Source organism: Plecotus auritus (assembly GCF_963455305.1).
Source record: "Plecotus auritus genome assembly, chromosome: 5".
NCBI classification, from domain to species: Eukaryota; Metazoa; Chordata; class Mammalia; order Chiroptera; family Vespertilionidae; genus Plecotus; species Plecotus auritus.
Genome location: NC_137776.1, coordinates 185,493,562 through 185,515,889, shown reverse-complemented (window position 1 = coordinate 185,515,889; position 22,328 = coordinate 185,493,562). Strand labels below are relative to the sequence as shown.

The 22,328-nt window shown below is 65.1% G+C and overlaps 2 protein-coding genes across 17 annotated transcripts in view; both read left to right on the top strand.

Annotated features, from left to right (window-relative positions):
- EHMT1 (euchromatic histone lysine methyltransferase 1) overlaps positions 1 to 8,977 on the top strand; it is an 86,757-nt gene extending 77,780 nt beyond the window's left edge. For all 5 annotated transcript variants that reach the window (XM_080668442.1, XM_080668443.1, XM_080668444.1 and 2 more), the window contains 9 exons: positions 432 to 586; positions 1,324 to 1,491; positions 1,625 to 1,769; positions 2,310 to 2,387; positions 2,683 to 2,798; positions 3,772 to 3,858; positions 4,192 to 4,270; positions 7,603 to 7,778; positions 7,880 to 8,977. In XM_080668442.1, coding sequence (XP_080524568.1) covers positions 432 to 586; positions 1,324 to 1,491; positions 1,625 to 1,769; positions 2,310 to 2,387; positions 2,683 to 2,798; positions 3,772 to 3,858; positions 4,192 to 4,270; positions 7,603 to 7,778; positions 7,880 to 8,054 — 1,179 coding nt within the window. In that variant the 3' untranslated portion in view covers positions 8,055 to 8,977. The remainder of the gene's footprint in view (positions 1 to 431; positions 587 to 1,323; positions 1,492 to 1,624; positions 1,770 to 2,309; positions 2,388 to 2,682; positions 2,799 to 3,771; positions 3,859 to 4,191; positions 4,271 to 7,602; positions 7,779 to 7,879) is intronic.
- A 7,060-nt stretch (positions 8,978 to 16,037) lies between these two features.
- CACNA1B (calcium voltage-gated channel subunit alpha1 B) overlaps positions 16,038 to 22,328 on the top strand; it is a 123,226-nt gene continuing 116,935 nt past the window's right edge. For all 12 annotated transcript variants that reach the window (XR_013960695.1, XM_080670289.1, XM_080670284.1 and 9 more), the window contains exons 1-3: positions 16,038 to 16,447; positions 17,355 to 17,460; positions 20,343 to 20,482. Coding sequence is in view for 11 of the 12 variants with exons in the window: in XM_080670289.1 (XP_080526415.1) it covers positions 16,164 to 16,447; positions 17,355 to 17,460; positions 20,343 to 20,482 (530 nt within the window). In the remaining variant the exon portion in view is untranslated. The remainder of the gene's footprint in view (positions 16,448 to 17,354; positions 17,461 to 20,342; positions 20,483 to 22,328) is intronic.

Sequence of the window (22,328 nt, the reverse complement as noted above, 5' to 3'; positions counted from 1 at the left end):
GGCTCGGTGGGTAGAGCGCCGGCCTGCGGACTGAAGGGTCCCAGGTTTGATTCCGGTCAAGGGCATGTACCTTGGTTGCAGGCATTCTATCCCTCTCCCTTCCTCTCTGTTAAAATCAATAAAATATATTTTTAAAAAAAAGCTGCTGGGTCCTCACAGGACCGGTTTGCCCAGCACACGTTGTTCCCTGGTCTCCTTCCACTTAAAACTACTCGGAGGCTTCTGGAAGCACGGTTTTAATGAGCCGCACGTGCCTGTCTTTCGGCTCTCACACAAGTGCCACCTGCCTGTGAGTGTGAGGCCTGTCCCAGCGGTGCGGCTCGGATCAGGTCCCTGCAGGCGCTGTGCTGTGTCCTGGGTCATTTTGATTTATTTGAGGACCCATTCCCTCTCTGACCGCGCCCCGCCCTCACGCCCCGCCCCGCCCGCAGGAGGAGAACATCTGCCTGCACTGGGCGGCTTTCTCAGGCTGCGTGGACATCGCCGAGATCCTGCTGGCCGCCCGGTGTGACCTACACGCCGTGAATATCCACGGCGACTCGCCGCTGCACATCGCTGCCCGGGAGGACCGCTACGCCTGCGTCGTGTGAGTGCCTGTGCGCTCCCCGGGGAGTGCCTGGGTGTCCCAGGTCGGAGGGCAGCGGGGACAGCCTGGCTCAGGGGGTTCGCTGTGAAAAAGCCCCGAGTGCTCGGTCGACCGAGGCTGAGGGGATAGCCTGTGGGGGCAGCCTCCCCTGGTGCTGGCCACTTGAAGCCCTGGGCTGCCCGAGGCCTGCGTCCCCCAGCGCTCACTCTGGGCGCGACCCCGTTCTCATCAGCAGGACCCGCCTGACCCGTGACCCCAGGTGACCTGCCTCCCCTGGGTGTGAGGGAGGCCCTGCAGGGCTCGCACCCTCGTGGGACGCGGCAGCAGCTCCGCACGGTGGGCGTGTTGGTGGGAGGCCCTGGGCAGGGGAGCTGACGGCGTCCTGTGCGGCCCACGTCTGGTTCTGGCCCAGGTCAGGCCTGGGGTCGCCGCCGGGGACACGGCGTGGGGCCTGCTTATGCCGTCGCTGGGGCCTTCCCAGCGGTGAGGGAGCACTGAGCGGAGACGCCCTCCCAGCGCCTCCCGCTCGCGCTCTGCCGGAGGGGAGTGTGGGCGAGGCGTGGACGAGGCGTGGGCTGCTCTGGTGAGTCCGCAGTCCTCCCAGCACCGGGCCGCCAGCTCGTTAGATGTCACGGCCAGCGGTGTGCTCTCTACCGGTTTAGTCGTTGGTGAGTCTGGTCGTCCTGTCTTTCCAAGGAGGGTCTGAACGTCCTGTCGGCTTGCGTCTTCCCTTTCAGCCTCTTTCTCTCGCGGGATTCAGACGTCAACCTGAAGAACAAGGAGGGGGAGACGCCCCTGCAGTGCGCCAGCCTCCACTCCCAGGTGTGGGACGCCCTGCAGGTGAGCAAGGCGCTGCGCGACTCGGCCCCGGACAGGCCTGTCCCCGTGGAGAAGACGGTGAGCAGGTGAGGCGTGTCCCGGGGTCAGGGCAGTCCCGCCGAGGGTCGTGGTGGCGGGCGCAGGCGGCGGCCGTCTGTCCCCGTCAGTCCCACGGGGGCCGCCCCCGTCACGGCAAAGGTAACGCCCCTTCCCTGGCAGAGACATCGCTCGCGGCTACGAGCGCATCCCCATCCCCTGTGTCAACGCCGTGGACGGCGAGCCCAGCCCCAGCAACTACAAGTACGTCTCCCAGAGCTGCGTGACGTCCCCCATGAACATCGACCGGAACATCACCCACCTGCAGGTCAGCGCCCGGGACAGGGCCCTTCGTGGGGCGGCGGGGGTTTCCCAGGAAGACCCTGCTCTCGGGGCTGCCTCCACTGCGAGCTGGGAGCAGACCAGGTCCCCCAGGAAACGCTTCCGGGTGCCATGCTGGGTCCGGCCCCCAGCAGAGCCCAGCGTCCCCGTGAGTGGCGGTTCCAGGCACCGCGGGACAAACAGGGCCCGCACAGCGAGCTGGGTTCCCGTCTCCACACTGTGCCCACGGCCTGTGCCTTCCTGCAGGCGGCAGCCTGGCCTGTCCCACGGAGCATCTCCAGGGCGGCCGTGGCCCCTCCCCCACCCCTCCCCCCCACGGAGCCTGTGCCAGCCCCTCCCCCAGCCTCCTTCCCAAGAGCCTGCACTCCCTTGGTGCCTTGAGAACCAGGCCGCGAGGTCCTGCCTTCCCCTCCCCTCAGGGAGCGTGGCTTGCAGAAGCTCGCGGCCACCGGAGCCGTCTTCGCTGTGGGGGCTGTGGGCGGGAGGGAGCCGAGTGTGACCCTGTCCTCCCCCCCCCCCCCCCCAGTACTGCGTCTGCATCGATGACTGCTCCTCCAGCAACTGCATGTGCGGCCAGCTCAGCATGCGCTGCTGGTACGACAAGGTGAGCCCCTCAGGCGGCAGCCCTGCTGTCAGCATCCCTCCATCCAGGGCTGTTCCCAGCAGCTCGGGGACAGGGGGCAGGGGGCAGGGGGCAGGGGGGAGAGCCCTGGGGACGAGCCAGCATCCTTCAGCCGTGCGTGGTGGCGCCTGGAGGTGGGGGCGGCCACGGGCAGCCGGGTTCCCACCCCCTGCTCCCCCCGGGCCAGTTTGACAGAGCCCTGGGGTTGGCCAGTGCCCTGTGTGTAGAAGCGTGTCGTGTCTGTGTTGGCTGGTCCTGACTGCATGTCCGTCCCCAGGATGGCCGGCTGCTGCCTGAGTTCAACATGGCAGAGCCGCCCCTGCTGTTCGAGTGCAACCACGCCTGCGCCTGCTGGCGGAACTGCCGCAACCGCGTCGTGCAGAACGGCCTCCGGTGAGTGCGCTGCTCCCGCGCCCCGGGCCGCACCTCAGCTGCTCTGGCGGCGACACCGGCTGGAGGGCCGCGAGGCATCCTGTGCTTCGTGCGCTTCGTACAGGGCGTTTAGGGCACGTGTGTATCTGAGCCCTCGTCCTCCGTCTGGGTCCCACGTTGGCGGAAGTAACAGGTCTTGCTTCCTCTCGGCTCAGACGTGGCTCTGAGGCCGAGGACCAGACCGTCTTGGTCACAAGAGCCCAAAGCAGCGAACAGCCTGGCCCCGAACGGCCTCGCCGGCAGCTCACACGGACGCTGCCGGGAGTGTCTCCCGAGCACCAGGCCCGTCTCCGCTCAGACTCCCCAGTCGCTCAGGGCCCACGGCCCCGAGTGTGGCCGCCCCGCCCCTGGCCGGGCTAGAGTCCTTTCCCCGTGTCCCCTGGCCTCCCAGAGCCAGGCCCTGGGTTCTGGTCAGAACCCTCCCTCCTGCGGGTCCCTCTGGGCTGGGCGGGACCGTGACGGGCAGGCTGAGCGCGAATTCCCAGCATGTGGTCCTCATTGTCGGCAACCCTGGAGCACTGTGACCGCCCACGCTCCCGTCACCCTCATGTGGCAGGGAGTCCTTCAGGTGAGGACAGACGTCGCCCACTGGGGGCCGTGGCTCTCGGAGCCTGGGAGCGTCCCCCACACCTGACCCGCACCCGAGCTGACCTGGTTACGTCCTGGGCTTGGCGGCAGCGCTGGCCCCTCTGGTCCCCATTGCGGCCAGGGGTCCGGCCCGGCTGTCCCCGAGGTGCAGGTGACGCGCCTGAGGCACAGGGGCCGGGTCTGTGCCGACTCTGGTGACGTCTGAGGTGTGTGGACGGGGGCGCCGGGCCACCCGGGAGTCACTTCTCTGCCTGTCACGTTGGGAAGCGTTTCTGAAGGTGACGCCAGTCGTGTGCCAGGAGCTGGGGCCCTGGTCGTGGCCACGAGCACAGACCGTGTTTTGCAGGGCAAGGCTGCAGCTCTACCGCACCCAGAACATGGGCTGGGGCGTGCGGACCCTGCAAGACATCCCCGTGGGCACCTTCGTCTGCGAGTGAGTGAGGGCCCGTCTGGGCGTGCGGCGTGGGGTCAGGCCCGGGGGGCGCCCGCTGGCGGACCTGCCGTTCCAGAGGGGCTGCCCTGAGCACCAGCCTCTTCCCCCCCGCGCGCCCCCCCCCCCCGGCCCCCCGCTCCGTTTCCTCCCTCCCCCTCCTGCCTCGGGAGGCTGTGCCACCACATGGGGTGCCTTCCAGGGGTGCCTTCCTTCTCCCTCCCTGCTCAGTAGAGGGCTTCATGCCCCATTTTCCACCACAGTGCAAGCCTGGCTCCGTGGCCGCAGTCCCCGCTGGCTGTGGTTACGGCGGGTGACGTGCTGTCCGTCCCGCAGGTACGTGGGCGAGCTCATCTCTGACTCGGAGGCCGATGTTCGGGAGGAAGATTCTTACCTCTTTGACCTTGACAACAAGGTACTGTGTCCCGAGGGCTGGCACAGAGCTCAGCTGAACGCAGCGTGGCCGCGTCTGCCCCCCACCCAGCGCTGGCCTCCTGTGCTCAGGGCTGAGGGACCCCGACCCGGGGGAGGGGTGGGCGGTGAGCTCGCCCCTAGACCCCAGCCTGTCGTCCCCGTCCCCGGGGACAAGCCTGCGCCTGCATAGCCTCCAGGAGGGGCCGCGTGGACGGTGACCTGCAGAGCAGTCGTCAGCCTTGTGCGAGGGGCAGGGGCCATGTGAACGGGTGCGAGTCCCCATCGCCCTCCCGGGACCCGGGGAGGAGCTGGCCTGCCCGGCGCCCAGCCTGGTTTCAGGTTCCAGATGCTTCCGAGGCCGCCGCACCCCCATCTTGGTTCTCGTGGGGCCCCTTCGCTCATCAGGGGCCTGTTGGAGAACTCGCAGTGGCTGCAGCGCTCAGGCAGGGCCGGGGAAGTGGGGTCCTCTGCGCAGGGGCCCCCATCAGTCAGGGCGAAGCCGAGGAGCCCTCCCACCGACCCGGCCCAGCCCTCCCGTCCCCAGCGAGACGGGCTCGGGCACCCAGGACCGCCGGGCGCCGTGACCGTGTGGGCCTGGGTGAGCGCGTGGCGGGAAGGGCTCTGCCGAGAACTCCTGCCTCGTCCCGCTGGCCCACGGCAGCGATTGTCTCAGCGGTTCTTGCGTTCCCAGACAATTGGTGACACCAGTGCTGGTCCTCCGTCAGGGGCCTGCTGACGCCCGGTGCCCCTCCAGCGCACAGGGTCCTCCCTCCTCCGAGGGCCGGGGTCCCCCTGTAACGGCGGGCGTCCTCCCCGCCCCGCTCCCCTCCCCGAGAGGTGCTGCCAGAGGCGGCCTCGCCCACATGCTCACGCGCTGCATCTGCCGCTGGTCGCCAGCTTGTTCTTCCCCACGTGACGCCGGCTGGACTCGGTGCCCGTGGCTGGGGAGACTGCCTTCCCCGCGGCTCCGTGGTGGGGCCGTGTCCGTGCGCTAGCTCCCGGTGTTCTGGTCTCGCCCTCACCCTGGGCTCTTGCCTGTCTCACGCTCCCTTAGGGTGGGGGGCAGCGTGGGCCCTACAGACCAGGTGGGGTCATCGAGGTCACACCTCCTCTGTTTCCTGACCTGGTTTAAGTCTTCTTCACCCCCAGGCTGTTTTAGGGTTTTCTGTGGTGGGTGTGGCTTTGTGTATCTTCTGTCGGGGTTCTTTTTCTTTTTTCTTTTTAAATATGTTTTTATTGATTCTAGAGAGGAAAGGGGGGGAGGGGGAGAGAGAGAGAAACATCAATGATGAGAAAGAATCATTGACCGGCTGCCTTCTGCACGCCCCCCACTGGGGATCAAGCCTGCAACCCAGGCATGTGTCCTTGACCAGAATTGAACCTGGGACCCTTCATTCTGCAGGCCAACGCTCTATCCACTGAGCCACACCAGCCAGGGTTCTTCCTTTTTAGAGAGAGAGGAAGAGAAACATCGGTTGGCTGCCTCGTGCACGCCCCCTGCTAGGGATCGAGCCCGCAACCTGGACATGTGCCCTGCCCGGGAATCGAACCAGCACCCTTCGGTGCAGGCGACCACGGCCGATCCAAGTGCGCTTCCCCGGGAGGGCTGGGTTTTTATTCAATAAGTTTTTTCTTTTTTTTTCTTTCTGGGTCAACTTTATCATGGTTTGTTTTTAAGTGACTGGCTTTAGTTTTGAGAAATGTACACGCCAGTCTAATCTCCACTACTGAGCTAGCGGGACATTCCCCGGCCTCTGCGCCCCTTGCCCCGCACCCGACCCCAGTCAGCCCAGGGCTGCTCCGTCTTGTGGGTGAGCTTTCCCTGCGGGAGTTCTGTGGCGTCAGAGCCGCCCAGCCGGCGGCAAGGCTGGCCGAGCGTCACCCCGCGGCCGAGCGTCACCCCGCGGCCGTGCGGGCAGTGCCCCCGCAGCAGAGGGACCGTGGAGCGCCCGCTTCCTGCTGGACTTGCAACCATGACTGTGGACGTGAGAGCCCCTTTCTCAGGCGCCTCCTGGGAGGGCCGCGCCCGGTGCTGCAGGGGCCTCCTGCCCCTTCCCTCCACGCGCCGAGCTGGGTGGCGGGGCCTGCTGGTCGTGTGCGCGCATCGGGGCGTGTCGGCCGAGAATAGAGAAGTGGTTTTCATGTCCGCCTCCTGTCTGCTGCGGGGCTGGGGGAGGCTCTCCTTCCCCAGGGGGTGGCAGTGGGGTGCATGATTCGAGCCGACTCAGGCTTGTGGGGTTTGAGGGGCCTCGAGGTTCTCAGGGGTTCGGGTCTGGCCTGTTTCCTTCCTTTGACCTGTTTGCTCAGCCTCCAATCTGCACCCCTCTCTCCTGACCGCCGTCGATTTGGGTGAATCTTGGAACCAGGTGGGGTCAGTCTGCAGACCCTGTTTCTCTTTGAAACTGTCTTCGTCTCTGCTTCTATCCTGGTTCCCAGTGTCAGCAGCGCGGGCCACGGAGGGCACGGGTTTGGGGTCAGATCTGCCTTCAGCACAGGAGCCGCGGCCTCAGGAAGGCGCGCTGTCCTCGCTCTGGCTCTGTCCGCAGGTGCTCTGGGCTCCGGGTCTAAGATTCGCCCAGAAGCAAGTTGCAGACCAGGCCGGACCAGGCTGCTGGCTGGGGTGGCAGGGACGCCACCGCTGTCCCGGCTTCTCCCTCTGTGCCTCCGTGTGGCGGGCTCTCTGCTCCGGCCCCAGTGATGCCGCGCTCTGGGGAGCCTGCCGGCAGCCCTGGGTGGGTGCGGGGCTCCACTCCCACACCCTGGATCTTCCCAGAGAAAGTGTCGGTCAAGGGCCGTGTGGTTAGACCAGGCCCTCTCGTCGGCTTCCTCACAGTCCGCTCCGTGTCCCTTCCCGTGGGAGGGATGTGGGGACAGGGTTCGGGGGACCTGGGTCCTGTCTGCACCTGTGGGGCAGCGGAGGTCAAGGGATTCCTGTTTCCCGGTCGGTCGTCCCCACCACTCTGATGTCTGCGGCCTGCAGCTTCCCTCCCTCTGTCCCTCTGTCCCTCTGCCCCTGACCCACCTGCCCGGCTGCTCCGTGTCTCCAGCCCCTCCCTCCTGGCGTCACCAAGTGTGAGAAGCCATGGCTCGGTGGTCTCCGCCTCCCTGACCCCAACCCCTGCGCTGACAGAATCAGAGCTGGGGGGAGAGCCTTGAGTGGTGGGTGCTCTCCACCTGATGGAGCCCCAGATGGTGCAGCTCCACTGGGCTCCTCAGCCCCAGCCCGGGGGCGGCACGGGGGTGTCCCAGCAGCCCTGGGCCCAGGCCTGGGCCTCCCTGCCCTGCTCTGGCCGCCTCTGCCTGGCTGGTGCCCATGCCCGCTCTCGCCCGCAGGATGGAGAGCTGTACTGCATCGACGCGCGCTTCTACGGGAACGTGAGCCGCTTCATCAACCACCATTGCGAGCCCAACCTGGTGCCCGTGCGGGTGTTCATGTCGCACCAGGACCTGCGGTTCCCCAGGATCGCCTTCTTCAGCACCCGCCTCATCGAGGCCGGGGAGCAGCTGGGGTAGGCGCGCCTGTCCTCACGACGGGCTCCGTTCCCTGACGCGGGGCGCCCAGGCCGCTGTGCCCCGGCTCCTGCCTCAGCCTCGCTCTCCTCTCTCCCAGGTTTGACTACGGGCAGCGCTTCTGGGACATCAAAGGCAAGCTGTTCAGCTGCCGCTGCGGCTCCCCCAAGTGCCGGCACTCCAGCGCGGCCCTGGCCCAGCGGCAGGCCAGCTCCCGGGAGGCCGCGGAGGACGGCCTGCCCGACACCAGCTCCTGCAGCGCCGGCTCCCGATGAGACTCCGGTGGCGCTGGTCACGCTGCAGGGGAGGGAGAGAGGGTGCCCTGGCGCCGAGGGCCTCGGGGCTGACGCTGTGCTGGAGCCGCGCCGCGCGCTGGGGCCACTGGCAGAGCCTGTGTTCATGGCGGTTGGTCCTTCCCACGTTTCTCCTTTCCCCTCCTCTCCGAGCCCCTCCCCCCCGTGGGCTGGGAGCAGCGTCCTGCTGGTCCAGACTCCTCCGCGGGCCCCGCCTCGTCACCCCGCTGCTCCGTTAGACCCACCCCTCGAGGTCCTGGCCACGCACAGACGCCGTCCCCACCCGTCTGCGAGGTCGGGCGAGCGCCGTGGACTTTGGAGAAAGTGTTTGCTTTTTAAAGAGACTACCCGGTCCATGCGTGCCGGTCCTGTGTCCGAGCTGCCCCGCGCTCCTCCGGGGCTCGGAGGCCCGGCCCCACCACGGACCCGCTGCGCGCCGCCGCCTTCTGTGGGCCGCTCAGCCACGTGCTCTGATGACGGATAAACTGACTTATTTTCTACCATCACTGAACGTTAGGACAACAACACAACACAACACAACAGACAACGGTGCTGATCCTGGTGTGGTTCCTGCGCACCATGTGAAAATATCAACTGTACAAAGAGAACAAAGTGATTTTAGAATAAACGGGGAAACTTTTTTAAAGCGTTAGTCTTGTGGTGAATAAACTCGCCGCCGCCTTCTGCGTGCTGGCCTGCAGGTCACACCTTTTTGTTGGCAGACACTTTTTTAAAACCTGTAGCTAGTGCGGTAACGTGGGGGTTTTGTGCGACTCTAAACATTCATACGCCGTCATGTTTATTTTTTTCTGTTAAATGTTTTTGACAGTTTTAAGAGCAGTCTTTTGGCTCAGACCATTTCTTGTTCTGTTTTCAATGAAATCAATAAAAAAAGGAAAACTTTGAAGGAGGTTTTCATTACGAGACCCCGTTCCAGCTGGTGTCTCAGCACCGGCGCTGCCGCGGGCGCACGTGGCGGCGTGTGCGTGTGCGTGTGCACGTGGGCGGGCGGCAGGTCCAGCGCAGGCGCCGAGGGGAAACGAGGAACGGGAACGACACACCGCACGGAAACACGGACGCGGTGGCAGTGCCAAGTACGTCCCCAAATGGGAATCCGATCTGGGCGTGAGCGTGATGCAGCTGCGGGAGCCCCTGCCAGGCTCCACCGGTGCAGGGTCCACGTCTCTGTCCCCGTGTCCCCGTGTCCGTGTTTCTCCGTACGGGCTGGCCTCCACCCGCGAGCCTGTGAGCTCCACAGGAAGTGGCCGTAGCCCACGCTGTCCTGACGGCCAAGAGCCCGCGCAGGGCCGCCCCTCGGCCCTCGGTTACATGTCACCCCAGGAGGGCGGCCGCGACCGAGTGCGCAGGTGTGACAGTGTGACAGGCCCGACAGCAATGCCCTTGTTCAGTTGAGACCTCTGGGGTGTTGGGGTGGCCGGTTGGTGAAGAGACCCCCAAATAGGGGTCACATCCGATTCCGAGCATTTTAAACAAGTCCCCAGGAGGCCGGCGGTGACCACCTGAGGCCGCCGTGGACGATCCCAACCTGATGTGTGGGCAGGGTCCTCGGGGGTCTCTGCTCCAGCAGGACACGTGCTCCGGGCGCGCAGGGCAGGTGACACCCACGGACAGGCCTCCCACGGCTGCCACCGGACGTGCCTGGGATGCGGGCAGGGCCGGGGTTGCCATTATTTCTGTGCCAGTCGCACCTTTCAGTCCGAGTGCACGCGGAGTCCGCTTCCCAGGATGGTGCCGTGCGTGCGGGAAGGGCCTGCGTGGCCGGCGCTGGGCGCTGGAGGACTGCTTGGACACCGCGGAGAAGACGGGGGGGGAGCGGCCGGGCGGGCTGGAGGGACAAGGGACCAGGGCGAGTGTGGAGCCGAGCCGGCAGGTCAGGGCACAGCCCCCGCCAGCGTGCAGGCAGAGCAGAGGGGAGCGCACGGCCCTCGCTGCCCCCATAGCTTCCTTTCTGGTGGCGGCATCAGTCCAGCCCCGGGTGTCGGGTGCTGTGTGGGACGCAGATGCCACTCCGAGATTGGGCAGTGACCCGAGCTGTCCAGGCACAGGGACGGCCCGTGGCACCTGGGCGGGTCTGCGGGCCTGCAGTGCTGGTGCTGATGCCCAAGCGAGGCGGCCGAAGAGGCAGGCGGGTTGGAGCCCTGGGAACCCGCGGGAGGGCAGTGCCAGTCCCCTTTTCTCTGCTCCCACTGCCTGGCGGCCCGGGCGGAACAGGAGTGGGAGCAGAGGAGGGGGGCATGCTAATGGAGAGAGGGTTTGGGGTGAGTATCTTTAAAATTACTTACATTTCTTATTCAAGATTTTTTTTACTGAGGTGAAATTCACATAACAAAATTCACCATTTTAAAATGCACAGCACGGCCGAAACCGGTTTGGCTCAGTGGATAGAGCGTCAGCCTGCGGACTGAAGGGTCCCGGGTTCGATTCCGGTCAAGGGCATGTACCTTGGTTGCGGGCACATCCCCAGTGGGGGGTGTGCAGGAGGCAGCTGATCGATGTTTCTCTCTCATCGATGTTTCTAGCTCTCTATCCCTCTCCTTTCCTCTCTGTAAAATATCAATAAAATATATTTTTTAAAAAATGCACAGCACAGTGGCTTTTAATACACCCCCAAAGTTCGCAGTCATCGCCATCATGTAACTTCAAAAACTCATCACTCGGGCCGTGCAGGCGGACCCAGTGAGCAAGCACCTCGCCCTGTGAGGGCGCCCGTGGGCACGGAGAGGGAGCCCCGGCACCGTTGGCGGGAATGCAGGCGGGTGCAGCCCCCGTGGGAGACTGTACGGAGGGGCCTCACAAAGTGATAACCAGCCTGGCCGGCCCGGCTCCGTGGTTGAGCACCGACCTAGGAACCAGGAGGTCACAGTTCAATTCCCGGTCAGAGCACAGGCCCGGGTAGCAGGCTCGATCCCAGTGTGGGGCGTGCAGGAGGCAGCCGAGCAGTGATCCTCATCACTGATGTTTCTCTCTCCCCCTCCCCCTCTCTGAAATCAATAGGAATATAATTTCAAAAAAGGATGGTTAGAACGACCGATGACCCCGCAGTCTCAGTTCAGCGTAGTTATTCGGAGGAAATGAAACCAGGGTCTGGGAGACAGGCCTGCGCCCGTGTTCACGGCGGCGTTCCCCACAGTGGTCAAGACAAGGAAACGGCCTGCGTGCCTGCCAGCACGGGGGTGGCACCAGGCGTGGCACCTGTACGCGAGGGGTCCGTGAGCACGGCCGTGGAGAAGGCGGGAGTCCTGCCGTCGCGACATGCGGACGGGCCTCGGGGCGTGTGCGGGTGAGGTACGCCCAGACGGCAGGACCCCGCTGACACTCTCACTCCTGTGTGGACTCTGAAAGGACGGGACTCGGAAGCAGAGTCGAGTGCGGTTCCCGGGCTGGGGCGGGGGCCCTGAGGAGGTGCTGGGCCAAGGGGACAGACGTCCAAGGCAGGGTGTTTCGTCCTGAGCTGGTGACCGTGCTCAATCCCGAGCCGTCAGCTTGAAAGGCACGAAGAGCAGGTGTCCAGCGTCTCCCTGCAGAACACGAGGTGACCGTGTGAGCGGATGAGGTGGTCATTGTGCCGTGTGTGCGTGTAAATACACAGCGTGGCCCGGCTGACCTACCAGCCAGGAGGTCATGGTCCGATTCCCGGTCTGGGCACATGACCAGGTTGTGGGCTCGCCCCCATGTGGGGCGTGCAGGAGGCAGCTGATCCATGTTTCTCTCTCCTCATTGATGTTTCTCTCTCTCCCTCTCCCTTCCTCTCTGGGGTCAATAAAAATCTAAAAATATATATTTAAAATATAATCGGTAAAGAAGGGGCCGGACTTCGAGCGACAGCGACGCAAGATGGCAGCCACCACGGGCTCGGACAATTTATGAAAACCAAATATACAGCCTTAAAATAGAATGTGGACCTAAATACCCAGAAGCACCCCCCTTTGTAAGATTTGTAACAAAAATTCATATGAATGGAGTTAATAGTTCTAATGGAGTGGTGGACCCAAGAGCCATATCAGTGCTAGCGGAATGGCAGAATTCATATGGCATCAAAGTTGTCCTGCAGGAGCTTCGGCGCCTAATGATGTCTAAAGAAAATATGGGCCGAAACCGGTGTGGCTCAGTGGATAGAGCGTCTGCCTGCGGACTGAAGGGTCCCGGGTTCGAGTCCGGTCACGGGCATGTACCTTGGTTGTGGGCACATCCCCAGTGGGGAGTGTGCAGGAGGCAGCTGATCGATGTTTCTCTCTCATTGATGTTTCTGACTCTCTATCCCTCTCCCTTCCTCTCTGTAAAATATCAATAAAATATATTTTTAAAAAAAAGAAAAAAAAAGAAAATATGAAACTCCCTCAGGCACCTGAAGGACAGTGTTACAGCAACTAATTAAAAAGAACACCACAGACCCACCCCTCCCCCATTCGATTTAAGCAGTCTTCATTTTCCACAGTAGTAAATTTTCTAGATACGTCTTGTAGACCTCAAAGTACTGGAAAGGGAGCTCCCGTTCAAGGGCAGTTTATCTTAAGATACTGTAAATGATACTAATTTTTTGTCCATTTGAAATATATAAGTTGTGCTATAACAAAAAAAAATATATATATATATATATATATATATATATATATATATATATATATATATATAAATATATAATCGGTAAAAATAAAAAAATAAAAAATATGCAACCTTACGTGTGCTCTCCATGGCCAAGGCCACCAAGAGCTGGTGTGGATACAGGAGCCAAGGCAAAGAGGCGGGCGGGGCGGACAGTGGGCGGGGCCGGACAGTGGGCGGGGCCGGACAGTGGGCGGGGCCTGGAGGGGTTGGGCCGGTGGGAAGGCAGGTGCAGGTACCCAGCACAGCTCCTACACCCAGCTCTGAGCATCCCTTGGGCCGCTCAGCTGCCTACCCGACACCCCCACTTGTGTGTGGAATACAACCTTCTTAGCGCGCAATCCCGTGACCAGCAGGCGGCTCCCTCCTCTTCCCCGTCCCAGTAAAGAGCAGCGCCCACGGCCGCTGAGGGCAGAAACGGGGAGCGGCCACTTTTCTCTCTGTCGCCCGTCACCGCCGCCTCGTGAGCAGCTGGGCCAGCCCTGCAGCAGGCGCTGTGCCTGCTGTCCCTTCCCCACACCCCTCTCGGATTCTGTTCCTGAGACACGCCTGTGGGTGGCTTCCCCACAGCCTGCACCCCCCACTTCCCACCCAAGTGAACCCTGATTTTTTTTTGGGGGGGGGGCAGTCCTGGTCCTCTCTGCCATACTCACTCCCACCTTCTTGGAGCTCAGGGGTGCCCAAAGGGGTTTAGGGAGCAATTTGTTGGGGAACCTCTTACCGAAGGATATCAGACATTTATTTTTAAAAAATATTTTTATTGCCCTGGCCGGTGTGGCTCAGTGGATAGAGCGTCAGCCTGCGGACTGAAGGGTCCCAGGTTTGATTCCGGTCAAGGTCATGTACCTTGGTTGCGGGCACATCTCCAGTGGGGGGTGTGCAGGAGGCAGCTGATCGATGTCTCTCTCTCATCGATGTTTCTAACTCTCTATCCCTCTCCCTTCCTCTCTGTAGGGAATCAATAAAATATATTTAAAAATATATATATATATATTTTATTGATTTCAGAGAGGAAGGTAGAGGGAGGGAGAGAGAGAGAAACATCAATGAGGAGAGAGAATCATTGATCGGCTGCCTCCTGCACGCCCCTCACTGGGGATCAGGCCCCCAACCTGGGCATGTGCCCTGACCGGAATCGAACCTGGGACCCTTCAGTCCACAGGCTGACGCTCTATCCATTGAGCCACACCAGCGAGGGTTAGACATTTATTTTAAAAGATGGCTGTCCTTTTCCTGCCTGCCTCCCCCTCCCTGTTTGAGAAGGTGGTGTAGAGCTTGGACACCTCGCGCTGTGGCAGCCACGTCTGGCCATGAGGCAGCAAGTGGGAGGTGACCCTGGCAGAGAGGAGAGATGGGGAGTCTGCACTCCTAAAATGGAATACTTCATCACTTTTTATTTATTTTTCTTTTTAAAATATATTTTTATTGATTTCAGAGAGGAATGGAGAGGGAGAGAGAGATAGAAACATCAATGAGAAGAGAAAATCATTGATTGGCTGCCTCCTGTACACCCCACACTGGGGATTGAACCGTGACGTCCTGGTTCATAGGTCGACGCTCAACCACTGAGCCACGCCGGCTGGGCCATCACCTTTTTAAAAAATATATATTTTCATTTATTTGAGAGAGGAAGGGAAAGAGAGAAACATCAACGATGAGAGGGAATCATTGGTTGTCTGACTCCTGCACGCCCCCCCAGTGGGGATCGAGCCCGCAATCCAGGCATGTGCCCTTGACTAGAATCAAACCTGGGACCCTTTAGTCCACAGGCCGATGCTCTATCCACTGAGCCACACCGGCGAGGGCTGGGCCATTGCTTTTTATTGAGGTTAAGTCTGTTGGGTAAGCACGGTAGCTGGGAATTGGGCTACTTACGTCCGAATGCATCCTAGGTGACAGAGCAGCCTGACCGGTCGACCCCCCAGGTAGCGGCCGGAGGGAGCCTTCTGGAACAGGAGTTAGTTGACGGCTCTGCTGAGAATCTCCTGCCATTTCATCACCCTCAGAGCAGCAGGCAGAGCCCACAGCGTGGCACTCGGGGCCGAGGTCACCCCGGGCCTCTGCACAGCGCCCCCTCTCACTTCTCTCACTTCCTGCGCCCGCTGTGACTCCGGCTAGAAAAGCCTCCTCCGATCCGTTGCGCTCCGGCCCATCTGGATTTCGCTCCCCATGGCTGTGAAGGGGACAGTGTCTGACACGTGCCCGACCCTCCGTGTCCCCGAGCAGGAGCGACTCGGGGAAGTGCGCTTTGCGCGGGGTGGAGCGAGCACGCCTGGCACCAGCCAGCACCCATGGGCACGGCTGGTGCTCGTAGGAGAGCATAGCCCCCCGAGGCCACGCGAGCCTCGTGCGGACATGTCAGGTGCTCGTGGAGACGCTGAGCGATGGATGGACGAGGAGCACTCCACAGACTCTCTTGAAATGATCACTGAATGAGCCGGGCTGGTGTGGCTCAGCGTGCACCCAGGAACCAAGATCCCCAGTCAGGGCACATGCCCGGCTGTGGGCTTGATCCCCAGAAGGGGGCGTGCAAGAGGCAGCCCATCAGTGATGTTCCTCTGTGGTTGATGTTCCTCTCTCTCTGTCCCTCTCCTCCCCCTCTCCCTAAAACACACACACACACACAAACATATTTTAAAAATTATTATTGAGTGAACGGTGGAAGGACAGAAAGTCCGAGCGGAGATTTGGAAGCTGATGCGGGTCGTTGATGGGAAGGTCTATAGGATGTGGCAGAGTGAGGGCCCCCAGGCCGGGGTTGTGCCTCGGACCAACCGAGACCAGGGCGTGGAAAGCATCATCTGGATGTCTAAGGTGCCGAAAGGATGGCAAGGCAGGGCCTGAGCCGCAAGCTTCCTGGAAGAGGCCGGCTGGGAAGAGTGACGTGTGGGAAGAAACGTGGGGAACCAGGAGCCTGCCGCCCCCCCTTTGGCCTGGAGCGTTATGCGACTGGTGATGCCTCCTGGGGGGCGAAAGAGGGGTCCTCTCGGGCAGCTCAGCATGGCCGTCGAGGGCTCCGGGCCCCGCCCAGCTCCTGGCCACAGCTGCCCAGTTCAGCATCTGGCCAGCGCCCAGCCCGGGAGCGAGGCCGGACGCACGGAGGGCGCAAGCTCACCGCGCCGGCCCAGGCTTGGGGCGCAGCCAGGGAGGACCCGGGGGCCGAGGCGCATCCCCGAGGGCTGGCGGCGGGACCCCGCGGCGGGGACAGGGCGGGGGCGGCCGGCTGGGGGCGGGGCGGGCGGAATAAGGGCGGGCGGAGCGGCGTGGATTGGCCGGGCACCGCCACGTGATAGGCCCCTTATAGGGCGTGGTGCGGGGCGGCGGAGTCGGGTGCGGCGCCTGCCGGGCCGGGCGAGGTCCGGTGCTGGTCCGGCGGCTCCGTGACTGCTCCGCTCCGAGCGCCTGGCGCGCCCCGCGGTTTCCCTGCTGGGGCCGCCGGGCGGGGGATGCACGCGGCGCCCGGGAGCCATGGTCCGCTTTGGGGACGAGCTAGGCGGCCGCTATGGGGGCACCGGCGGCGGGGAGCGGGCCCGGGGCGGCGGAGCCGGCGGCGCGGGCGGCCCGGGCCCCGGGGGGCTGCAGCCGGGCCAGCGGGTCCTCTACAAGCAATCGATCGCGCAGCGCGCGCGCACCATGGCGATGTACAACCCCATCCCGGTCAAGCAAAACTGCTTCACCGTCAACCGCTCGCTCTTCATCTTCAGCGAGGACAACGTCGTCCGCAAATACGCCAAGCGCATCACTGAGTGGCCATATCCTGTCGGGGCTGGGCCGGGCCGGGCCGGGCGGGGGCTGCCCGCGGGCGCGGGCACAGGGACCGGGCGCTGGGTCCGGCGTCCGCACCCCGCCGGGTGTGGGAGGGGCGGCTGGGCCGGGACCCGGCGGGTCGAGTGCGGCGCCCAGTGGCCATCTTTCCGGGGCCAGGAGGAGGGTGCGATGTGGGGAGAGGCACCCCGGGAGGACTCGGCGTGGAGGGGGCGGGGCGGGGCTGCGGGGCCCCTCTCCGCCCGCCGCGGGTGCGTGTATGTGTGTGTGCGCGCGCGCGCGTGTGGTCGCGGTGGCGGCGGCGGCGGCTGGAGCGGGGTGGACGCTGGGCGGAGCCCCCTGCCCCCGGACACGTCCCTTCGCTCCCCGGTCCGGATGCCGAGCGCACGGCCAGCCTGGAGGGCACCGAGGGTGAACCCGAGTCTGTAGGTGCGAGCCCCCGGTGGCCGCGGGTCGCGCGCGCCTGGCAGCAGGTGCGGCGTGTGTGCGGGCAGAGCATGATCCCGGCGCTGCGCGTGCGTGCGGGACTCTCGGGACATGCATGTTCACGTGCCTGTGTCGGTACATGTGGCTACGTGTGTCGTTGGGCAGGAATGCGCCTGCGCGGGGTCCCTCTCCAGCCAGAGCTGGGGGCGCACCGCCCCCTCCCTTCGGGGGCGCGGAGCCGGACGGCGCTGTCCGCGGTGCTGACGGCCGCCGAGCCGGGCCCAAGAGCTGGCCTCGCGGCAGCCCCCAAAGATAAAGGCGGAGGAAGTGGGGGGGGGGCACTGGAGAGGGGTCACTCAGCCCCCCTGGAGGCTGCCTGGCCGCCTGGCCGGCTGCTGCACTGCGAGCCGCCCGCCTCGCCGCCTCCCCTCCCCCTGGCGCCTCGCGGCCGGTCCTTAACCCACGCACTCCCTTCGAGTACATGATCCTGGCCACCATCATCGCCAACTGCATCGTGCTGGCCCTGGAGCAGCACCTCCCTGACGGCGACAAAACGCCCATGTCCGAGCGGCTGGTGAGTGCGGGGCTCCCTCCGAGGGGGGCGACCAGAGCAGGCAGCGGGCCCCTCCCTCAGGGTCGGGAGGACTGGAGCAGCCAGCACGGCCCTCCCTGATGGGGAGGGAGGGGGGCTGCTCCGTCCAGGGCCACTAGCCACCCCTGCACCCCAGTCCCAAGGCCTTGGGCTTCTTGATCTGAGAACTGAGCGCTAAGCCCGGCTGTGTGGTGCTGATTAACGGCTCAGGGTCAGGAATGCAGGCTCCGGGGAGGGCGGCTGGCGGCAGGGCCGTGATGGCCTCTGCCCCCCGCGTGGCCTCTGCCCCGGGTGCCCCCTGGGTCTGCCAGTCTCTGCCTCAGAATTGTCTCCGCGTCTCTTCCCCGTGGGGCCACCCCTTCCCCTGGCAGCCTTCCTCCCCCCCGGCTTTCTTCCTGAGCACCCTGAGCTGTCCCCACCCGTCCTGCCACAGCTCGCAGACCCTGTGCCACCCCCCACTGAGGCCCCGGGCCTGAGACAGGCAGGGTGCCAGGGCGGGGTCTCTGGATGGGGCGGGGGGGGGCAGCGGGAAGGGTGGGATTTGGGGAGGTGAGGCCAGGTCCCCCGGACCCAGCCCTCCCTGCTGCTGGGCCCTTTGCCCGGGCTTGACGTGGGCTCTCCGAGGCCCAGGAGGCTGAGCCCGGAGCAGAGAGAAGGCAGAGCAGGGGAGGATCCCGGCAGGCAGCTGCTGGAGCTCTGCCGCCCCGCGGCACGTGACTGCCCCCCAGCCTCTCCCGCTCCCTTCCGTGGAGATGAGCAGCGAGGACGCGCATGGCCTGCTCGGTGCCTGGCGTGGGCCCTGGACTTCCCTCCTCCCACCATCCTGGGCCCAGTGGGAGGCTGGGCGGGGACTACGAGCCTGCCCCGGGGGAGGGGGGGGGCTCACCATCGGCAGGGCACTGGGAGAAGGCCAGGAGGTGGGCAGCCAGCGGGGAGAGCCAGGGATGGAGATTTCGGGGGGCATGCATTTCTTTAGCACGGGGTAGGCGGGGGGTGGGGGGAGGGTCAGCGCAGCACGGCCACACGGAGTGGGACGTGTCCCGTGTCACGCTTGCCCCGGCGTGGCTGAGCAGGGCCACTTGCCTTCCGGGCCCAGCATCCACGCTGGAGGGCAGAGGAGGGCGAAAGTCAGAGGGAGCTGGGACTCAGGTGGGGAGCCCTAAGGCCAGCCCACGGGACCCCATCATATCCCCACGGAAGGGTGTCCGGGGTTAGGGCTGGAGAGAAGCGGGCTGGGGGGAGGGCAGGGGTCTCAGCCTGTGCCCGTTGGGGGGCAGGCTTGGGTGGGCCAGCTCCTGCCTCCTGGGTGAGGGGGTTGGGTTTGTGGGGAAGGGGGCGGGCACACTTCTCAGGGTTGGGGCCGAGCTGCTGAGAAAAGGAGCAGAATGGGGTCCACCTGGGGCAGCCCCGAGGCCTGAGGCCCCCTGGGCTGACCCCAGTCCCTTGGGAGGGACCAAAGGCCAGGCTCTGAGGCTGGTGCCACTGCCTAGGGAGCAGCGGGGGGGATGGGGGGGCGGGCCTCCGTGGTTCTCTGCCTTGGGGGCTCTGCTTCCCGCCCACCCACACCTTCCAGCGGCCTTTAGCTGGAGCCCTGGCTTGCTGGCCCCATGCCTCCCCCACGCCCTGGCTCAGCCCTGTGGTCTGGGTGGAGCTGGGGGCAGGGCTGAGGCCAGGGTTAGCGTGGGCCCCGCCCACCCAGGCTCTGGCCCTGCCCTTCTGTCCATCCAGAGGCCCCTTCTGTTTGGTGGGGCCCTGTGGCTCCCCTGGGGTCAAGGGGAGAGGGGCCATCCAGCCAGAAGCCTGGGGGGACCCTGTCATGAGTCAGCATCGGGTGTCAGGGGAGCTGGCCCGCGATGGCCACTCCCCACAGGGCTGCCCGTCCGCCGTGAGCAGGGGAGGCCGGGCAGTGGGTTCCATGGGAGAGGAAGGCGCAGGCTGCTGTCCCGAGTGGGAACGGGCAAACCCGGGCCACCGGCCCTGCCCCCTGCGGCCCCGAGGCGGCCCGTCCCCAGGCCCGCGTCCCCGCCCCAGCTGGCTGGGCAGAGCGCTCCCCAGGCACAGGGCCCCCTTCCTCACCACCCCTCCGTCGGGCACTGAGCAGTGGCCTGGCATTTAGGCGCCTGTGGGCTGCACTGCGGCCGGCCGTTTCCCCGCAGTGACCCCCCCTATGTGTCTGCCCCCCAACCCCCCAAGACCTAGCTCCCCGCTGGCTCATCGGCACGGAGGCCCTCCCTGCCGGCTGCCCTGGCCGCAGCCACAGCCTCTGCTGGCCTCCACCGGTCCCGTGTGCTCAGCTGCGCAGGGCTGGCCTCGCCGGGCTGAGGGACGAGGTGCAGCAGGGGTGGAGGGGGTGCTTGCATCGCTGGCTCCCCTCCGGCCCCCCGCCCGCCCGCACTGCTCCCCTCGCCAGCAACAGCAACGCCCTGCCTGTGCCCGGTGGGCGGGTGGGACGGCCCCCTGAGGCGGGGACACATTCGCTCCCAGACCTGCAGGTTTCCAGCGAGCATCTGGGAATGTGTGTGAACCAGCACGTGGGTCCCGAGCTGTTCTCCCGGGAGCTGGGGCACCGACCCAGGGCATGGCAGAGCCCCGTGGCCTTGGACAGCTGGTCCTCGCCTGCGCCCGTGGCCTCTGTGCTTCCGTGTCCCCCGGGATGGGGCGGATGACGGGACTGGGGATGGGTCGGTGACAGGTGACCCTCGTCACGCAGGGGAAGCCCCACCAGTGGTCATCGCCCCCCCCCCAGCTGCCCGCCTGGAGGGTGGGGGCCTGGCCCTTCCGGGTGGGCGGGGAGCTGGGCCCAGGGTGCGGGTCTCGGCCCCGCGGGGGGCAGCGGTGACCCTGTGCCGTGGTGTTCTCCCCAGGACGACACGGAGCCGTACTTCATCGGCATCTTCTGCTTCGAGGCGGGGATCAAGATCATTGCCCTTGGCTTCGTGCTGCACAAGGGCTCCTACCTGCGCAACGGCTGGAACGTGATGGACTTCGTGGTGGTTCTCACGGGGTAGGTGGCCGCGCCCTGCCAGGCGCTGGGCCTTCCTGGCCTCGCCCGGACGGACGGTCGGCGTGGCTGCAGGGGGCCACGTGGGGAGAGCTCTGCGTGCCAACCACGGGGGGCCAAGCGTGCCCACGTTGCCGCCCGACTGGCGGGACCTGTCCTCGGGCGGAGCTTGCTGACCGAGCTGCAGGGGCGGGGCCGAGGGTGCGGTGGTCGGTCCCCGAGGGGGAGGGGTGTCCTGGGGCTTGGCCAGGCTGTGCACTTGGAAGGTGTCAATCCCCCCACCCCGCACCCCACGTTTCTCCTCAGATGGACCCTCAGGAGGACCCACAGCAGCCCAGGGCCCAGGAAGTGGACGTGGGGGTGGGCTGGGGCAGGAGTGAGAGGGCCGAGCACCTTGCTCTTCCTGGCTGAGTCCCTGCCCTTCGGGCCTCCGTTTCCCCATCTGCCTGGGGGGTGCCCAGGGCCCTGCCCGTGTCTGCCCAGCAGGCTGAGGCCCCGCTCCTGTGGCTTCAGCTCCGGGGGTCGGGGGAGCGCTGGGGGAGTCTGCCCCACAGATCTGTTTGCACCGCCCACGTTCCAGAGCCCCACTGCGCCCGGGACAGTGGTCTGTTCTTCCCGAGCCTGAGGCTCCCGGCAGCTCAGGGCTGAGGCCTGCGTGGAGGAGGTGGCCTTGGGGACGGTCCCCCGGGACAGGCCCTGGGTCCTCGGGCCGGCGGCCCAGCCTGTCCCCAGCCCCCATGGGGTGGGGGGGGGGGCGCCTCTGAGCCTGGGATTAGTAGGTTTTCTGGGAAACTGACTTCCGCCCCATTTTTCCCAACGACTGAGGAGGGAGGGAGGGAGGGGGAGCCTTCTGTTGGGGCGAGGGCGCTGTCCACCCGGTCTGCTGCCTGGGCCGGCCCTGTGCAGACTCTGCCTGAGGCCCCGCTGGTGGGAGGGGGCCCGGGAGGCAGCACTGGGGGACCAGGGAGCCGCACTGTTTACTTCTCTCTCTCCCTCCCTCCGGACCAGAGTCCCTGAGGAGGGGCCCCTCATCTTTCAGGGTGTCCCCAGAGCCTGGCTCGGGGCGAGCTCCCAGGAGGGGCCAGGGGGTGTCTGCACATTAATGGGGAACTGGAGCTCCGGGCTCGGGGCTCCGGGCCTGGGAGGGGTTGTGCTGTGGGGGCGGGGGGTGCTGTGTGTGCTGCTGGGCGGGGCAGGAGGTGGAGGACCTCAGGCCAGGAGCCCGGTGCCCACACTCCTGGTCACGATGGGCTTGCCTTCCTGGGAGCCCCAGCCAGCGGGTCCCAGGGACCCCCAACTCCGCCTTGGAGCCCTCTCCCTCTGTCCTCTCTTCTCGGTTCCTCCACCCCTTTCTCCCGCTCTGCCCTTTCTCCAGGTGCTGCCCTCCTTCTCCAGGTCTCCGCCTCCCCTCCCCCTCCCCCCTCCCTCTCCCCTCCCCCTTCTTCCTTACCCCCCTCCCCCTTCTCCCTCCTCCCCTCCCCCTTCCTCCCCCCTCCTTCCTCCCCCCCTCCTCTCCTCCCCCTCGTCCTCCTCCCTCCCTCTCTCTCTGCCCATTTCACCTTCCTTATTTTTCTCTTGGTCTCACTGTCCCTTTCTCTTCTCTGGCCCCGTGTCTCCCGTCTGAGTCCCTGAGTCCCTGAGTCCCTGCGCTCTGTGTCCTCAGGAGGGGGGGCGGGGGTGCTGCCGGTCGGTCCCCAGGCTCCTGGCTCTGCACCTCATCCCCAGGGGGCTGCTGGGTTGGGAGGGGAACCCCAGGCGGGGAGGGTGACCTCTGTCCTGTGGGGGTTCAAACACTGGCCAGGGTCCCGGGGGAGCCGCTCCCTCCTGCATGCAGCACACAGGACTCGCG